At 51.1% G+C, this 17094-nt stretch overlaps 1 protein-coding gene across 4 annotated transcripts in view; it reads right to left on the reverse strand.

The window, feature by feature from the left end:
• The window catches only part of CREBBP (CREB binding protein), a 69842-nt gene that overhangs the window by 19581 nt on the left and 33167 nt on the right, over positions 1-17094 (reverse strand). For 2 of the 4 annotated variants that reach the window (XM_035130449.2, XM_035130446.2), the window contains 11 exons: positions 14868-14990; positions 14345-14462; positions 13622-13814; positions 11783-11836; positions 10504-10628; positions 9480-9668; positions 7377-7790; positions 3755-3934; positions 3170-3344; positions 2567-2685; positions 891-1130 (listed from right to left, as the gene is read on the reverse strand). In XM_035130449.2, the coding sequence (XP_034986340.2) occupies positions 891-1130; positions 2567-2685; positions 3170-3344; positions 3755-3934; positions 7377-7790; positions 9480-9668; positions 10504-10628; positions 11783-11836; positions 13622-13814; positions 14345-14462; positions 14868-14990 (1930 nt within the window). The remainder of the gene's footprint in view (positions 1-890; positions 1131-2566; positions 2686-3169; positions 3345-3754; positions 3935-7376; positions 7791-9479; positions 9669-10503; positions 10629-11782; positions 11837-13621; positions 13815-14344; positions 14463-14867; positions 14991-17094) is intronic. The other 2 variants (XM_035130448.2, XM_060282662.1) reach the window with 2 other exon arrangements.

Raw genomic sequence — 17094 nt, forward strand, 5'->3', positions numbered from 1 at the left:
GTTAGCTGCTGGCTCACTTTATTACAGACAGTAGACAACTGCAACATTCTGCATCATATTGGCAAAGCACAATACCTTAAAATGTTTGCTCTCACGATCTGCACCCTAAAATCAATAACCAAATGCTCAAGGCAGGAAGGTTCACACACAGATCTCCCTGAGAAAGATCCATGTGTTCCAAAAACATGACAGCGGCTCATCTTTTTAAAAATTGAAGAGCACTTTTTAGGAAGAATTAAAAAAGCCTGGCTACTGCTGGATCAGACCAAAGTGGTCCCTCTGGTCTCACACCCCATTTCCCACAGTGTCCAACCAGGCGCATCGGGGAAGCCTGCAAGCAGGGCATGAGATCACAAGCCCTCTCTCCTGCTGCTGCTCCGCCCCAACTGATACTCAGCGGCTTTTGCGGCCTCATTCTGAGGGAAGCATGCAGCCCCTGTTGCGAGGAGCCACAAAAGAAGCCCACACTTTCACAATTCTACTAGTTCTAGAGCATGATGTGCTGCGCATATGAAGTCAATCTAGTTCTCATCAAATTGTAACAAATGGAACACATATCTGCACATATATCTGAGTCAAAGTTTTTAAGTATAATATAAGAATTAGTCAAAATTCAACACAGGGATTTTGAAAATAAGGATCTGCTGGCCCTACTCAGAGTAGATCCATTGAAATTAATAGGATTAACTTGGGTCCACTAATTTCAGGGGGTCATTATGCCTAATGGATACAACCTCTTTTCAATGACATTTAAAGTAAATCTCATAAAAGCAGCTTCTCAAACAGAAAGTTCTGATAAATGCACGTATTCTGATAAATGCACACTGTGAATATGAAACACACAGGTTTTGTATGTTCAAAGACCAGAGCTGTGAAGAAACCATGAATACCTTGCGTCCACAACAGTATCCCAAGGACTGCATAACAGGGTCGATTTCTTGTTCAAAGACCTCAGCCAGCTTAGTGCAAAATTTATAGACTCGTGACGTCTTGCGATTATAAAGCCAGGCATTATTGAACATTAGCCAGACATCGTCCACGTACTGCCAGGGCTCTTGATACTGCCCTGTGTCCAACTTGCGCTTAATGGTGGAAAGATCCATGGGATTCTTCACGATGTCAAAATAGTCCTGCAAATTAGAAAAAAGAAGAAACACAGCGTCAGCTGGGCATTCATAGAATGATAGAATAGAATCATAGAGTTGGAAGAGACCACAAGGGCCATCCAGTCCAACCCCCTGCCAAGCAGGAAACACCATCAAAGCATTCCTGACAGATGGCTGTCAAGCCTCTGCTTAAAGACCTCCAAAGAAGGAGACTCCACCACACTCCTTGGCAGCAAATTCCACTGCTGAACAGCTCTTACTGTCAGGAAGTTCTTCCTAATGTTTAGGTGGAATCTTCTTTCTTGTAGTTTGAATCCATTGCTCCGTGTCCGCTTCTCTAGAGAAGCAGAAAACAATCCTTCTCCTTCCTCCATATGACGTCCTTTCATATATTTGAACATGGCTATCATATTGCCCCTTAACCTTCTCTTCTCCAGGCTAAACATACCCAGCTCCCTAAGCCGTTCCTCATAAGGCATTGTTTCCAGGCCTTTTACCATTTTGGTTGCCCTCTTCTGGACACGTTCCAGCTTGTCAGTATCCTTCTTGAACTGTGGTGCCCAGAACTGGACACAGTACTCCAGGTGAGGTCTGACCAGAGCAGAATACAGTGGTACTATTACTTCCCTTGATCTAGATGCTATACTCCTATTGAAGCAGCCCAGAATTGCATTGGCTTTTTTAGCTGCTGCATCACACTGTTGACTCATGTCAAGTCTGTGGTCTACCAAGACTCCTAGATCCTTTTCACATGTACTGCTCTCAAGCTCTCAAATTCAAAGTTTCCCAAAAATGACTATTGACCAGTCTGATGCACCTGAAATTAGGGTGCTGTCACAGGTGGATGTTTCTTGCAAAAATCACCCCTTGTCCGGGTTTAGAGAGAGTTGGGCTGAGCTGCCCTCTGGGTGGGATGACATCACCACCCTCTGGATTCCTACAGCTCTGAATCAACGGATGCCCAAATCTCCGTTAGCAACAGCAGCCATTAAGCAGCTCACACATCCTCGCCCCACATACTGAAGCCAACTCTCCCAACTTCTGAGCAGTGCTACACAAAATACTGTAATGACCTAGACAGAAAGGTACAGTAAATCTTGAAAACAGTCCCCACTTGAAAGAAATTCTAATTTCCTGTACAGCATTTGTCTACTTGGAGACAGACGTGGAAGACGACTCTGGCTGCAGGGCAGACTAATAAACTAAGCGCTTGGCTCTGGGAGCTACAGGAGTTCCTGGGCAGCAAGACCACATGGACTACTTGAGAACCTCAACCCAAAATAATTGCCACCAGTCCAAGGACTGCCCAACGGCCCCCACCCTGCGAGAGATGGCTGTGACCTGCTTGCAAAACACTCTGCTGCTCAACTGGCTTCAATCCAATCTGCCTGAGATTGTTACTCAGCTATGGTGCAAAGACTGACCCATTGGTTCCTGGGAAGGTCCACCTTCTCACTTACCGGAATCCCCAGGAGTTGAGGGTCCACAGGCTGCCGGAAGGGCAAGGACTCTGGGTCCTGGCGATACAAAGCTTCCAGGGTGGGCATGAGGGCTTGGCGCAGCTCTTCAGGCTTAAAGACTGTTGAAAACATCCAAATGAGTTAACGTAAATAAAACCACAGGTCCATTCTATCTACAGTCATCTCATTCATGAAATAAGCAGTATTTCGTCATCAATTCGTAAAGAGCTGGTGGAATTCAATCTATAAGATGTGGCGCTTTGTTTTTATGCAGGGAGTCACTCTGGGATCGATAGATGAAGGGCGGTTTATGCATTTAAATAACAATAACAACTAGAGGACTTGGACCACTTCACAGGGAAGAAAGAAGTGTCTTGAACTGTGACAGGTAAAAAAGAAGTCTCTCCCTATTCAGAGACAGAATGCCTTTGCTCAGGAGAGGCTGAGGGACAGCAAAGTGCAGGAGTTAACCTGGGGAAGCCCGACTGAGCAAGATGCTTCTGAGCTTCCTACTTGAATTTAAGAAGACGGGGAGAACATTAAAGTGGAGCACAAGCTAGTGGCAGGCAGACAGACTTGAGGGCTCCACAGATGTAGACTTACTCTTTTTCCGTGGCTGAGATGGTGACGTGGACTGGGAAGCGGCACCGTTACTGCCCCCGTCCTCCTCCTCTTTTATCTCCGGTTTCTTCCCTTCTATCTCCATGGGCTCCTGCTTGATCTCCACCCCATTTGTTTCTTCTTTGGTTTGTGTGGGGCCTGGAACGTCCTCCTCCACCTGAAAAGCACATGGCACAGTGAGGAGTCACGACCGCGGCAGCCACGCAGGTCAGCTCCCCCAGCAAAGCAAGAGAGAATGGAATATTTAACGTGTTAATATCCATCCATCCAATATTCTGGATGATTTCCCTTCCCTGTCAATTCTCCTTCTAGTTTACCAGGCAGTGGGTCTTCTCTGCTCTATCCCACAAAGAGCAGGCTTTATTTCCTTACCGTTTCCTCCCGAAAGCTAGAAATTGCTGCCTAATCCCAATATGGGGAACCACCAGGTGCTTCTGGGCTAGAATTCCCATAAGCCCCAACTACAGGTTATGCTGGAGGTAAGAAGCCCAACAATATCTGGTGGGCACCAAACTCCTCCTCCCCCCTGTGTCCCTGAACAGCACTATCCCTTGGGCCCTTGCTTACCTCCGATTTTGGATCGAGTTGAGTTTCACCACATTCCGACTCTGCTTTTTCCACCTTCCCTTCCTGCTTAATCTCTTGTGTTTGGGTCTCCAGCCCCAGCTGCTGAGCATTCATGTCGGCACTGGCGGCAGAGCCTGGTGTGGGCACCCTGTTGTCGATGCTTGCTGCTGCTTGGGATAGCTGGTGGGGGGGGGAGGGGGGGAAAAGACACTGAAGACACGGAAGCCTTGTGTTCCAGTGCAGAACTCCAAAAAAAGAGGAAAGGCCAGGCGAGAGGACAGGGGCATCACCAACAGCACCCAGCACGCCACCTGAAAGGCTATCCCATGGAAGATGGAGCCACCTTATTTCCTGCTGTTCCCGAGGGCAAGACCCAAAGCGACTGATTCAAATGACAAGAAAGGAGATTGTGACTAAACACCAGGAAGACCTTTCTGACAGTAAGAGCCATTCGACAGTGGGATCACCTTCCTTGGAGGTTCTTAAGCAGAGGTCGGGTGGCCATCAGTCATGGAGGCTTAAGTTGAGATTCCTGCATCGCAGGGGGTTGGACTAGGTGACCCTTGGGGGTACCTTCTATAATACTATGAGTAATCCATTTCGTTTATCCTTGCCTAGAATTCACATCTGATAACAAGAGGCCTAACAGGATGTTATAGCATAACCGTCAGGGAATCATCCGCCTCCTAAGCTTCTTATTGTAAGCTGCCCTGATAATTTATCCGAGGAGTGGTGTAGAAATCTAATCAGTAAATAACTGTTAATAGTCTAAAATGGGGAATACTCAAGAAGTGTCTCCCATAGCATGGCTGCAAATACTGGAAGGGCAGCTGTGTTATAGCAAACTATAAAGAAAGTCTTGAAAAATACCCTAGGATCCATTATGCATGGTGCTGGAAGCTGGAGGATAGTCAGGCATTATACCTGAGGCTGCCCTGGAAAATATTCTGCAGATAGAACAAGCTATGGCTGTGAGAGTGCAGAGACCCGGAGCAGGATCCATTTCCAAGCTCAGTCCAAAAAGGGTTGTGCATTTGCTGTGCTCAGGGAACAGAACTTCCTCTCACCCCCCCCCCCCAATATCTGCTCTGAAGGCACCCCAAGCCCCCTGGAGCAGATTTAGTGGGGTGCAGGGGTGGGGACTTCTGCTGTGCAAATGATTTTGGGAGCGCCATGATTTTGCTGGATCAACCCTGCACAGCTTAGGATCAGGGTGCTAGTCGGTTCCCTTTCCCCACCTGAGCCTCCCTGCAACTGAAAAGTCATGTGAAGAGGCTACTCTCTGGGGACTCCACTTCTCAGAGATAGAATCTTTCAAGTGGTGTGGTGGTGTTCTGAATATGAAATGCTTCTCACAAAGAGAGCTTCCCTGACACCCATGTTAACCTCATTCTGGTGCCTGGCTTTTATTTTTCACTTGCTCTTTGTCTGCTGCCTGTTATTACTCTTGGTGGTGGTTTTTAGTTGTATTTTGGATTGTTCCTCTCCCCTCTCACTACTTTGCTTTATGTTCCAATAGCTGCTTGGGAATTTTAAGAAACAAACCAACAAAGCCAGTGATTTGGAAGAGCTGAGTTTGCTGTACATCCAAACAGTCAAAAACCTGCTCCTCGATCTCAGCAACCACCCCTCAAAGTATGATTGTGATCTCTTAAGAGGGATCCAAATGCACAGAAAACAAACACAGGAGTCTGTGAGCAGCCCTGGGAAAAGTTTTCAGAGGACAGGATACTGGTATTAAATATCAACTTCTTAAATATTAACATTGATTGTGGCCAAAGCTTTCCCTGCCTAGAGGCCACTTTGTCAGAGGCCTGAAGAGTGTCCTCAGCTGGCCGATCTCTGCACTTACTGGTCAGGAGAGGGAAGCTCAGGACCAGAGGTGGGATTCGGACATTCCTCTGCTCTGCACACAAGAGCAGCAGGGACCCTCCTCAAGCGCTGCAACCCTCTCCATACCCTCCTCCTAGTTTTGATAGGCTAACACAGGCATCTCCAAACTCGGCCCTCCAGATCTTTTGGGACTACAATTCCCACCAGAGTTAGAAGCATGGAAGCAAGAGCGGAACCCTGCATGTTCTGCAGTTGCCTCCATGCCATTGCTCCTGCCTAACGGAACACCATATTTTCTTCAAGCTCACCCAAGCAACCTTTCCTTGAAAATGCCCAACAAAAGTGGTCCCCCATGTCCCAAGGCTGCTTCTTGCCATCCTCAGCTCCCCTCCGCCGGACTCCACTGGCGCATGCAGCTTCTCCAGCCAGCCCTAACATTGTGCTCTCTAAGCGCACACATTCCATTCCTCCTAAACGGAGCCATTTCTTCCCAGGAGTTGTCTCTGCTAACTTTGTGCTCATTCTGTGGTCCCTTCCGGCCTCCCCCTAGTCAGGCTGGCTCAGTTTCCTAAGGGCCTCACAATGATGTTGGGTGACCCATTTTGGCCCAAGATTAAGGCCGGCAGGGGAAGCCCATCGGGTGAGATGGAACTTGCCAAGCGCTCGATATGGGGTTGTGCAGGTGCCCATGCTCAGCTGCTACTTTGCCCACGATGCCCCCTTCCACCCCGCTCTTTACCTGTCTCCCCTTGTAGGCGGGTGGGCTCATGTCTTCTTGGCCACAATGGCCTCGTGGGGTGGGGCCTCCTGACCTACATGAACACAACTAGTCTTGGCCTCCTCCTCAGAGCTTGCCTTTACCTCTTCACCCAGTGCTGCCTGCTGAGGGGCTGTGGCCTTTCCCCTTATACAAACACAATTATTACATCAACACCAACATCAACATCTCCTGACGGTACAAAAATAGGGGGCTGCCCTTTGCTGAGAGCACACCAACTGGTGAAAGGCTGGGAAATATGATTGTGTCACAGTAAGAGCCACACTCCGCCAACGTCAAAGGAAGAGCAGCCTGAGGGGAACATGCGAACAAGACATGCTCTTCTGCCCATCTTCCAACATCAGAAGGCTTAAAAGACTTGAGCCGTCTCCTGAGTAGGCAGGCAGGCAGGCAGGCAGGCAGGCTTACCCTCCCAGGTGGGAGAGATACTTCTGCTCTTCAGCAGCCACTCTAAGCATTAGGAGCAGCTTGGCTGGCTGCCAGACCATGTGCTATTGAAACACCTGGGCTGTGAACTAGCACCTGGTTAGAACCTGCGTCTCTCCAGATGTTGTTAGGCTACAACCCTTGTCACCCTGACCATGTGGCCTGCATATCTGAAGGGCCACAGGTTCTCCAGCCCATCCTAGGATCTTCTCTTCTTTTGTTCTTCTCCTAATCCTCTTAGATGGAATCTGGATTGCAAGCAACTTGGGAACAGGAGCCCCGATCTCCTTCAGTTCTGAAACTACGCACCATGCTTCTAGAGAAGCCCTAGTTCAGTGGGAGAGACAAAAGGCTCCCGGTTCTGTCCCTGACTAGGAGAGATTCTGCTTGTTGCGGTACTGAGGGAGGTGGACCAGGTGCCTGTCTCAGGGTCAGGCGGCTTCCTATGCTGCTCCGAAGGTGAGGAAACGTGCCCTGTACTCTGGGGTGCTGCACGGGGGCTGCGAGAGCCCCGCTGTCCTTCATGACAGAGTGCTCCCGGGTGCAAATGCTGCGCCCAGTAATGCAAAAAGGCCAAATACTCACCGGAGTGCCAGGCGCCTGGGCAGACATTGGCTGCTGCTGCTGCTGTGGGGTTGGCACAGGTGGGGGCTGCACTGGGGTCTGAGGCTGCGGTGGGATCTGCGACTGGGCTGCGGCTTGCCCTGAAGGTGTGCTCTGCACCTGCGTGGCATTGGGGACGGAGCCGGCTGCTGGCGTGGGCGCCTGTCCCGCTGCGGAGACCGGTGTGGATGGCTGGGCAGGCGCTGCAGGCTGTGGAGGCGTCATCCCTGGCGGGGTCTGGTGCTGGACCGGCGGCATGCCAGCTGCCACGCTGGACAAGAGAGGAGCCACGGGCTGGTGAAGGGCTGGTTGGGTCGCAGGAGGACACGAGAGCTGCTGGCTTTGTGGTCCCAGAATATCCACGGAGTTGGGAAGAGCAGCTCCAGGAACTTGCCCCTGCCGGAAGGAGACACTGTTAGTGCTGCATTCAAAAACTCCTCTGGGCAAAAGTCGGCAACACAAGGAGACCAAGCGCCAGTCTGGCTGCGTCCCTCTGCCACACCGTTTCCCCAAGAGTTACCAGTACTCAAACGGGAAATATCCCATGTGGCACAAAGTACGCTTTTTGGGTAGGCAGGTGAGCCAGCCACTGTGAGTTACATCATATGCGTTTCACTAAAATGGGAAACTCAATTAATTTGCACCAACCTCCTCCTCCTGCCTCCCCTTCAAGTTTCCGTTTGTGACTAAGCTTGGTCAGATCAGTTCCTGAGTTGACAGATGGATCAGTGGATGGACACAGACAGCTGTGGCAGAAGGACGGATCCTGAGGCCTGGCGAGACTTGTGGTGAGCAGCTGCTATGCAGGGCTGGGTGGTGGCCAGCTCCCTTGCCTGCCAGAGAAGGCCACTGTTTGTTTCAGTGCTCTTGATGGAACTCCTAAGTGCCCTTCTAACCTCTCGGGGATCCCCTGGTCCTCTCGATCGGATGGGAAGGGGGGGAACAGCAGGATTCCCTCTTCCCTTTTGGATAAAGGCAAGGTCTGTATGCAAATGTCATGCTGGGCTTGTGGAAGAAACAGTTCCTTCCTTCCGGAGGGTGTTGAGCTCTAAAACTCGCCTGGCTGGGATGACCAGCAGGAAGCACAGCCCTAAGAGGTTCAAGGGAGTCTGTGCTAGTGCTTGAAGGACTGTATTTTCCATGGCTGTGAATGTGTGGGTGGTTGGCGGACTGAGGAGAGGGGCTCCTCTCAGGAGTTGTCTAACCTGCGGGTGTGTGCTGAGGCCATTTCTGGTACATTTGCATCCTCTTCTTGCTTGGGAGTTCCCCACCCCGTCCAGATGTGGCTGGAGGCATTGCTGGGCCAGGGAGGCATGGCGTGCTGCTCCCTGCATGCTGCAGCTGAAGGCTGAGCCATGTTGCCCATGGGCTTTGCATGGGAAGCTGCCTGAGCGGCCAGGAAAGAGGCTGCATTGGATTCTGCTGCCTTGGAGCCAGAGTGAGGTTGGGGGAGAGGAGGAAAGGTGGGAGGGGGAGATGCAAAAGTGGGGTGTCCCCCCAGGAGATGGGAGGGCAAGGAAAGAACCACATAAGAGAGGAAGAGAGATACTGCTACACCTCGGCACAAGCAGGACCGAGGAGGAAAGGAGAGGTCTGCAAAGGCACAGAGGAAGGGGATATGCAGATTCACCAGGATTTTGCAGCGGGCTGGGGGAACAGGCTATGACGTGGCCCACAGGGGCTGGCTCACCATCTGCCAGGAGAACAGACTGAGGGAAGAGGTGCACATTAGGTAAGCTCGGTAGACAACTCCTGAGATCACCCAGGTTAGAATTTACTCATGAGGCCTGGGAAGCAAGTGGCTGTGGTCCATGTCAGAGTCATGGCTGGGCTTGAGAGCTCAGCTCCTCCACCACTGTCACAAGACGGCATTGCTGGGGTTCTCTTGCATACAAAGGTTCACAGCAGGCCCACAGCGAAACAGGGCCTTGACTCTGACATTCAGGGAAATGGTGGAAGCCACAGGAATGCTAAGGTGCAGACACAAATATCTGAAGTGAGCGAATGGTCCTCACCGTTTTGATGAAAACCTGGAATTCCACATTATACCAAGGCTAGCAAGAGAAAGCAAACCGTGAGTCGTACCTGTGCCACTCCTGCCTGCGCTGCTGCTGGCCCCAAAGCAACGCTGTTGACATTCAAAGCTCCACTGGAGGCAGAAAACTGGTTCTGTGGCAGGAAGGGGCTGGGGGCGGAGGCCTGGCCCATCAGACTGTTGGAATGAGCTGCTATCAGGTTCTGGGACTGAGGCATCCGGGAGGGAGACAGAGCCATCTGCAAAGAAAGCAGGCCCTGCGCATTAAGGGTCTGGACCACAAGAGAGTTCGGTGCTCACGGAATCCGTTTCAGAAGAGAGGAAAAACAGGCACCAGGCACCAGGGGGCTGAATGGGCTCGCCAGCTGCAGTCTCTTCTTCCCTCCCGCCAGGCTACCCTCTTACATTTTCACTACACTGAATCATCCAATGTATTTATTTGATTTCTATTTCTAACTGAAACAGAAAATTGCCCTGACAATGTCTAATTTAGAAAGCTGACATGTATTTTAACCTGGTTTCCAGCTTATCATTGATTTTAATTATTTTTTAAACGTTCTAAATAGTTGTTTTTAACTAAAAACAACATTGTTTTATTCTTTTTGTGAATAGCTTTGAGGGTTTTTTAAATAAATAAAAATCAAGTGGTTCAGTACACCCACAACTTACAGATTTGCAGAGGTGGCGGGAAACTAAATAAGTAAATGGAGAATGGGGGAGGGGGGATTGTTGGAAGGCGCTCCCCCAGATTTTGCAGGATCCACCCACAGCCTTCCAGAAAGCCCAGTAAGCGAGGGATCACATGGAGAACTGGTTCCAGGGCCTTCCTGACTTTGCGTGCAGAACCCTGGAACACAGCTCCCATGCAAGTTGCAGGCCTACGGTACATAACTTTTATGAAATAAAATAAAGTGACCGAATTAATCCAAAACAGAATGATGCAATACCGGAAACAACATGAGGTAACCAGCACCTGAATTTATTTCTCTTGACGTATCCTAAGCTTTAAATTGCCAGGAAGAAGAGAGAGAGAGAGAGAGAGAGAGAGAGAGAGAGAGAGCGAGCGCTACAAACCGTTGAAATGGATCCCATGTTGTTCATCTGGACAGGATGGTTCATTGGAGGGGTGCTGCGGGGTCCTATCGATGCCTGGGACATTTGGACATTCCCTGTGGACATGGGGTTAAACTGATTCACCCCTGCAAAATGCACCCCCAGAAGAGCTCATTAGGAGGATCGACACACAGATCAGCCCACCCCGTTCCTGTCCCCATTCCAGCCTGGCCTGCAGGGCAGCTGAGCAGAGGAGAGCTAAGCCCTCTTTGCAGTAGTGACTGTGGAGGAAACCCACAGAAGTCAAGATGCAGCCAGAAGACACTTAGCAGAGGGACTAAAGACAGAAAGCTCTAAATGTGGAGAGCTCTCTTCTTCTTCTTACTCTGTTTAAAGGGCAGCACAGGGACATTCGTTGTCCCTTGTCTTGTTCTTGAGCGATGCCTGGGCCCGGATGGGAGAAGAGTTGCTACTGTCAGCAAACACTGTTCTCCAAGCATATAATAATAATAATAATAATAATAATAATAATAATAATAATAATTTATTATTTATACCCCGCCCATCTGGCTGGGTTTCCCCAGCCACTCTGGGCGGCTTCCAACAGAAACATTAAAATACACTAATTTCTTAAACATTAAAAGCCTCCCCAAACAGGGCTGCCTTCAGATGTCTTCTAAAAATCTGGTAGCTGTTTTCCTTTTTGACATCTGATGGGAGGGCGTTCCACAGGGCAGGTGCCACCACCAAAAAGGCCCTCTGCCTGGTTCCCTGCAACTTGGCTTCTCGCAATGAGGGAACTGCCAGAAGGCCCTCGGAGCTGGACCTCAGTGTCTGGGCAGAACGATGGGGGTGGAGACGCTCCTTTAGGTATACTGGACCAAGGCCGTTTAGGGCATGTCTTAGTGGTCTTCCCCACATGGGATATGTCCTGCGCAGGTCTAGCCACAGACACTCCCAGCCCTGGGCATCCCTCCCCACCCCCACTAACAGCTGACCTCCATCCCCTCTACCACTCCCAGCAACTGGGCCATCCAGTAGTGCCATGTTGAGAGAGGATTGGTGTTTCTCCCCAAGACTGCTACCAAGTTGCAGCCCTGGTTTGCTGTGGGTTGGGGGAAGTATCTGCCTCAATGGCCGTGCCCTCCCCCTGTGGCATGCTCTCAGTCTATTCCCTTGGAACAAAGGCTCAGGTGAAAGTGTGGCACAGAGGAGGCAGGATACAACCTCATCCCCCCCAAAATAGGAGACTCGCAAGAGTGGGGCTAAGGAAAGGAGCAGGTGAGCGCAAGTGGAATACCTTGAGAGCCCTGCATGCGGCTGAGAGGCCCATTCGGCATGGACAGAGGCCCACCTGCAAGAGGACAAAAGCAGCACGGTCAGTTTTCCCTTGGCGGCTTCATTCAGCAGAATCTTCACTTAACAGACAAATCAAAATGCTAGAAATCAAACCAACAGGGCTGCAAACTTCATATAATGTGTAGATTAAAATAGATTTCAATTAAATAGAAAGTCACCCAAGTTAGGCATTGTTTTTTAAAAAACAAACAAACAAAAACAAACCCTATTTTTAATATCAGAGCCTATCAAAACTACAGCTGATGCCTCTTCCAAGATGGTGCAACAGACGCATTTTAGGCATATGGCAATTTAAAATGATTAAAACTCACTGAACAATCAACTCAGAGGTCTTTAATCAACAAACAGCCCTGCAACTGGGGCTCCAGGTGAGCTTTGGGGTTGTAACTGTCTTCCGAGGCCACCAACCAGGGTGTCCTCCTTACCTGCCTGGTGTGGAGCGGGGCCCCTGTATTACGGCAGCCCTGGGCTTACTAGTTTGGAGGGGGGGGATGGTGGTTCCAGAAGGATGTGAGAGAAGATAGTTGCTCCACTCCAAGGAAAGTAACCTGTGGGGTGCTGTAGAGTTCAATCTTGTTTCCCGCACTGCTGAACATCTACAGTCATACCTCGGTTTAAGTACGCCTTGGTTTGAGTATTTTCAGTTTAAGTACTCTGCAGACCCATCTGGAACGGATTAATCCACTTTCCATTACTTTCAATGGAAAAGTTTGCTTCAGGTTAAGTACGCTTCAGTTTAAGTACTCCACGGATCGTCTGGAACGGATTAATCCACTTTCCATTACTTTCAATGGGAAGTTCGCTTCAGGTTAAGTATACTTCAGGTTAAGTACAGACTTCCGGAGCAAATTGTGTTTGTAAACCGAGGTACCACTGTACATGAAACTGCTGAGGGAAGTCTCTGGATGTTGATGGCACCTATTTACTTCTCTTTTCCTCCGTGAGCGGTTTCCCAAATGATGTCTGAAGACAGTAATGGGGTTTATGCTAAACCAGGTCCATCCATGGAAGAGGGGATGGTCAGGGTTTGAGCTAGTGAGCTGCTTCTGCTCACATTGGCCTCTGAAGGAAGACGTCTTCATTTTGGCCGTGCTCTCTCTGGGGCTGCTGCCCCCCGGAGACCTAGATATAATTCTCGCGGTTTTGGCTGGTGCACCAATGGCATTCTCTCCTTGGTGGACGGGAACCTGTCACTACCACACCTTCCACAGTGTCTCAGCTGAACTGCTGTAATGTGGGGGGGGGGCAGCGTACTTGATGACAGCTCAGAATGGCAAAAAACCCCTCAACCTACTGCGAGAACCTACAAGTATGGAAGACAATGCCAGTCCTGCAAGAAGCTCACCGGCTAACAGTTTGCATCTTGGTCAATTCAATATGTTGCTTTTGATCTTGACAACAAACCACCCTAAATTCAGGCCCCCTCAAAGAGCACCTTCTCCACATATCATCCTTCACAGAAGCTACCTGTACATCTGCAAGGAGCAGGGCCTTTTCCTTTGTGGCACCTTCTTTTCAGATTGTTAGAAGGCGGTAAAGTACTTCTGCCTGAGAGGGCCTTTGGGCTCTAGGGGATGAAAGCATGCTGCTGCTCAACATGGCTTTATAGACACAGTATTTTCCTTTCTGGGGTGATTTTATTCAATACTGCTTTTTCCTTTTGTGTTCTTATTGTAACCCACTTTCTGTGTCTCATGAAAGTCTGAATGGTGCACCATAGAGACAGAAGCTGACCAAGACTTCCTTGCTTCACTTGTCCATTCCTTTGGGGAGTACTTACTGGGAGGTCTCACAGGCTGGGCTTGTCCCACAGCTGCCGCCACCTGTGGAATGCCAGGAGGCTGAGTCCCGGGAGCCTGTAAGGCTGGCGGATTACCCAAGATCCCTTGCTTATGTAAACGAGACCTCCGCTTCTCTTCTAGCTCCTTTTGTATTTTATATATTTTCTCTGCCAATAAATGGTAATATTCATCCTAGAAGGGGGAAAATGTGAGGATTAGGTTTTAGAATATATTAGAAAAAAGCAGCAAGGATGACTGGTTAATACTGGCTGAAATTTTATTTTGTGTGAAAAGTGATCTGAAGAGTTCTCCTTCATAACTTGAGTGCCTATGCTGTGAAGACCTTGACCAACAAGCAGACTCTTTGACAAAAGGAACAATGGCTAAATTGGCAATAACAAGGCCTGGAAGGGCCACAGCCAGTCCAGCTTTTGCCGATTTATGAAGGCTATCCCCAGTAAGATTACAGTATTTTCTTTAACTAGGAACACTTCGAGGCGCTCCTTGGTTTGTTGAACAAAGGAGGTGCAGCACTCAAGATTTCAGGAATTATACACTGTACTAATCCCAGTCTATTTCAGAGCTGCTTGCTAGAAAGCAACACAACCTGCAATGGAAGCATTGGCATGCCTTGCAGTTGACTGAGGAGCACAGTCCAAAGGAGCCGCTTTTAGCCACACAGGACTTCACAAGACCAAGCTCTTGTCCAGCACAGAACCTACCCTACTGTTAGCCGATTCATACATATCCCCTTCTACTTTCCTAGCGTAAGCCACCAGATTCTCCATCCGGCGATCTTTCAGCGCCGCTGGGTCAGGAGTTGGGAAGATGGCTTGCACGCTGCAGAAAGAAGAGACATAAATTCCATCACGAATGCTGCTGGAAGACCTGGTAAACCTTACCTTCCCCTCTCTGCCTACAGTGCCCTACACCATGCAAAATGATTTCAAAAGCCCAGCTTTCAGGTAATTGGGAGAGATTCAGTCTTCCCCTAGGATGGCATAATTGAAATCGATGATAGTTACCTGGGGGGAAATGTGGGTCTAGGGTCGGGTTGTTGAAAATAAAAATGGAAGTGGAAAGAATGGAGAATCTTCTTAAACCAGTTCTGACTGCTACCCTCCAACCCCTCCTGAAGCCTTCAGACTCATGAAGCCCCCCAAAGGCAAGGAGCAGGGGTGCAGCTCTGGCAAGACTCTGGCCCTGTCCCGCAGCAATCTGGGTCCACCCACGTGACACACTTACAGTTTGTGCACTAAGTGATTGCGCAGGTCCTGAGTGACATGCTCGTGCCAGGCTTTCCTCACCCCAGTGCTTGAAGGTGGTGCAGCTGTGGGCATCGAATTTGTGCCATCATTCATTAAGGAGCTAAAAGAAAAGGCAGCGAGGGAAACTCTTGAAGCTCTCTGTTGCATTCCAGAAAAGTCTTGCTTTTAAGGCTAAGAAATTATCCAGTAACTGACTACAACAAAGCAGGTAATGAAATTCAAGTACTGTCAGAGATTGTTCTAGCAGTGAGCATCCCCTGATAATTGCAGAAGAGAGGCACCCTGGCTCAGGCAGCATCCTAGAGCCCTTACTGCAACCTCAGACAGGATATCAGGGGGAGGGATCAAGGGAAGTGTCCAGCGGGGAGATGCCTCGCCCTTTTAAGTTCATGCCTGACTTAAGACATTCCAAGGTGCGCAGGCGCAAAGGGAGGAGGGCAGGAATCTTCGTCAGACTGATCGGACATGTATTCTTGATACTGAATCACATTGTAAATATCAGGCAAAATAAAAGCCTTAAAGACAGAATGGCTGTGGTACGAGTTTCTCAGAAGTACCGTGTTTCTCATATTTTAAGGCATCCCCAAAAAATAAGCCATGACAGGATTTCTAAGGGTTGGTGAAAAATAAGACATACCCCGAAAATAAGCCATGTCGTGTAGCCCCGACCGAGCGAGAGGCGAAGGCGCGGGACACAGCAGGAGCTCCCTGCCTGCTTCCCCGAGCCGTCGCGCATCGGGGGACAGAGCCGAAGATCGGCGGGCGCTCCTTGCTGGGCTTGACAAGCCCGGCAAACAGCGCCCGCCGATCTTCGGACCTGTGCTGTGTGACAGGCAGGGGTGGGGGGAAGCGGAGATCGTTCTCCGCTCTCCCCCCACCCCCGCCTGTCACCAAAGATCGGCGGGCGCTGTTTGCCGGGCTTGTCAAGCCCAGCAAGGAGCGCCCGCCGATCTTCGGACCTGTCCTGTGTGACAGGCGGGGGTGGGGGGAAGCGGAGATCGTTCTCCGCTCTCCCCCCACCCCCGCCTGTCACCGAAGATCGGCGGGCGCTGTTTGCTGGGCTTGACAAGCCCGGCAAACAGCGCCCGCCGATCTTCGGCCCTGTGCTGTGTGACAGGCGGGGGTGGGGGAGAAGCGGAGATCGTTCTCCGCTCTCCCCCCATCCCCGCCTGTCACCGAAGATCGGCGGGCGCTGTTTGCTGGGCTTGACAAGCCCGGCAAACAGCGCCCGCCGATCTTCGGCCCTGTGCTGTGTGACAGGCGGGGGTGGGGGAGAAGCGGAGATCGTTCTCCGCTCTCCCCCCATCCCCGCCTGTCACCGAAGATCGGCGGGCGCTCCTAGCTGGGCTTGACAAGCCCGGCAAACAGCGCCCGCCGACCTGTGCTGTGTGACAGGCGGGGGTGGGGGGGAAGCGGAGATCGTTCTCCGCTCTCCCCCCATCCCCGCCTGTCACCGAAGATCGGCGGGCGCTCCTAGCTGGGCTTGACAAGCCCGGCAAACAGCGCCCGCCGACCTGTGCTGTGTGACAGGCGGGGGTGGGGGGGAAGCGGAGATCGTTCTCCGCTCTCCCCCCACCCCCGCCTGTCACCGAAGATCGGCGGGCGCTGTTTGCTGGGCTTGACAAGCCCGGCAAACAGCGCCCGCCGATCTTCGGACCTGTCCTGTGTGACAGGCGGGGGTGGGGGGGAAGCGGAGATCGTGCTCCGCTCTCCCCCCACCCCCGCCTGTCACCAAAGATCGGCGGGCGCTGTTTGCTGGGCTTGACAAGCCCGGCAAACAGCGCCCGCCGATCTTCGGACCTGTCCTGTGTGACAGGCGGGGGTGGGGGGGAAGCGGAGATCGTGCTCCGCTCTCCCCCCACCCCCGCCTGTCACCAAAGATCGGCGGGCGCTGTTTGCTGGGCTTGACAAGCCCGGCAAACAGCGCCCGCCGATCTTCGGACCTGTCCTGTGTGACAGGCGGGGGTGGGGGGGAAGCGGAGATCGTGCTCCGCTCTCCCCCCACCCCCGCCTGTCACCAAAGATCGGCGGGCGCTGTTTGCTGGGCTTGACAAGCCCGGCAAACAGCGCCCGCCGACCTGTGCTGTGTGACAGGCGGGGGTGGGGGAGATGCGGAGATCGTTCTCCGCTCTCCCCCCATCCCCGCCTGTCACCGAAGATCGGCGGGCGCTCCTAGCTGGGCTTGACAAGCCCGGCAAACAGCG

Source organism: Zootoca vivipara, chromosome 14 (genome assembly GCF_963506605.1).
Source record: "Zootoca vivipara chromosome 14, rZooViv1.1, whole genome shotgun sequence".
Taxonomy (NCBI): Eukaryota; Metazoa; Chordata; class Lepidosauria; order Squamata; family Lacertidae; genus Zootoca; species Zootoca vivipara.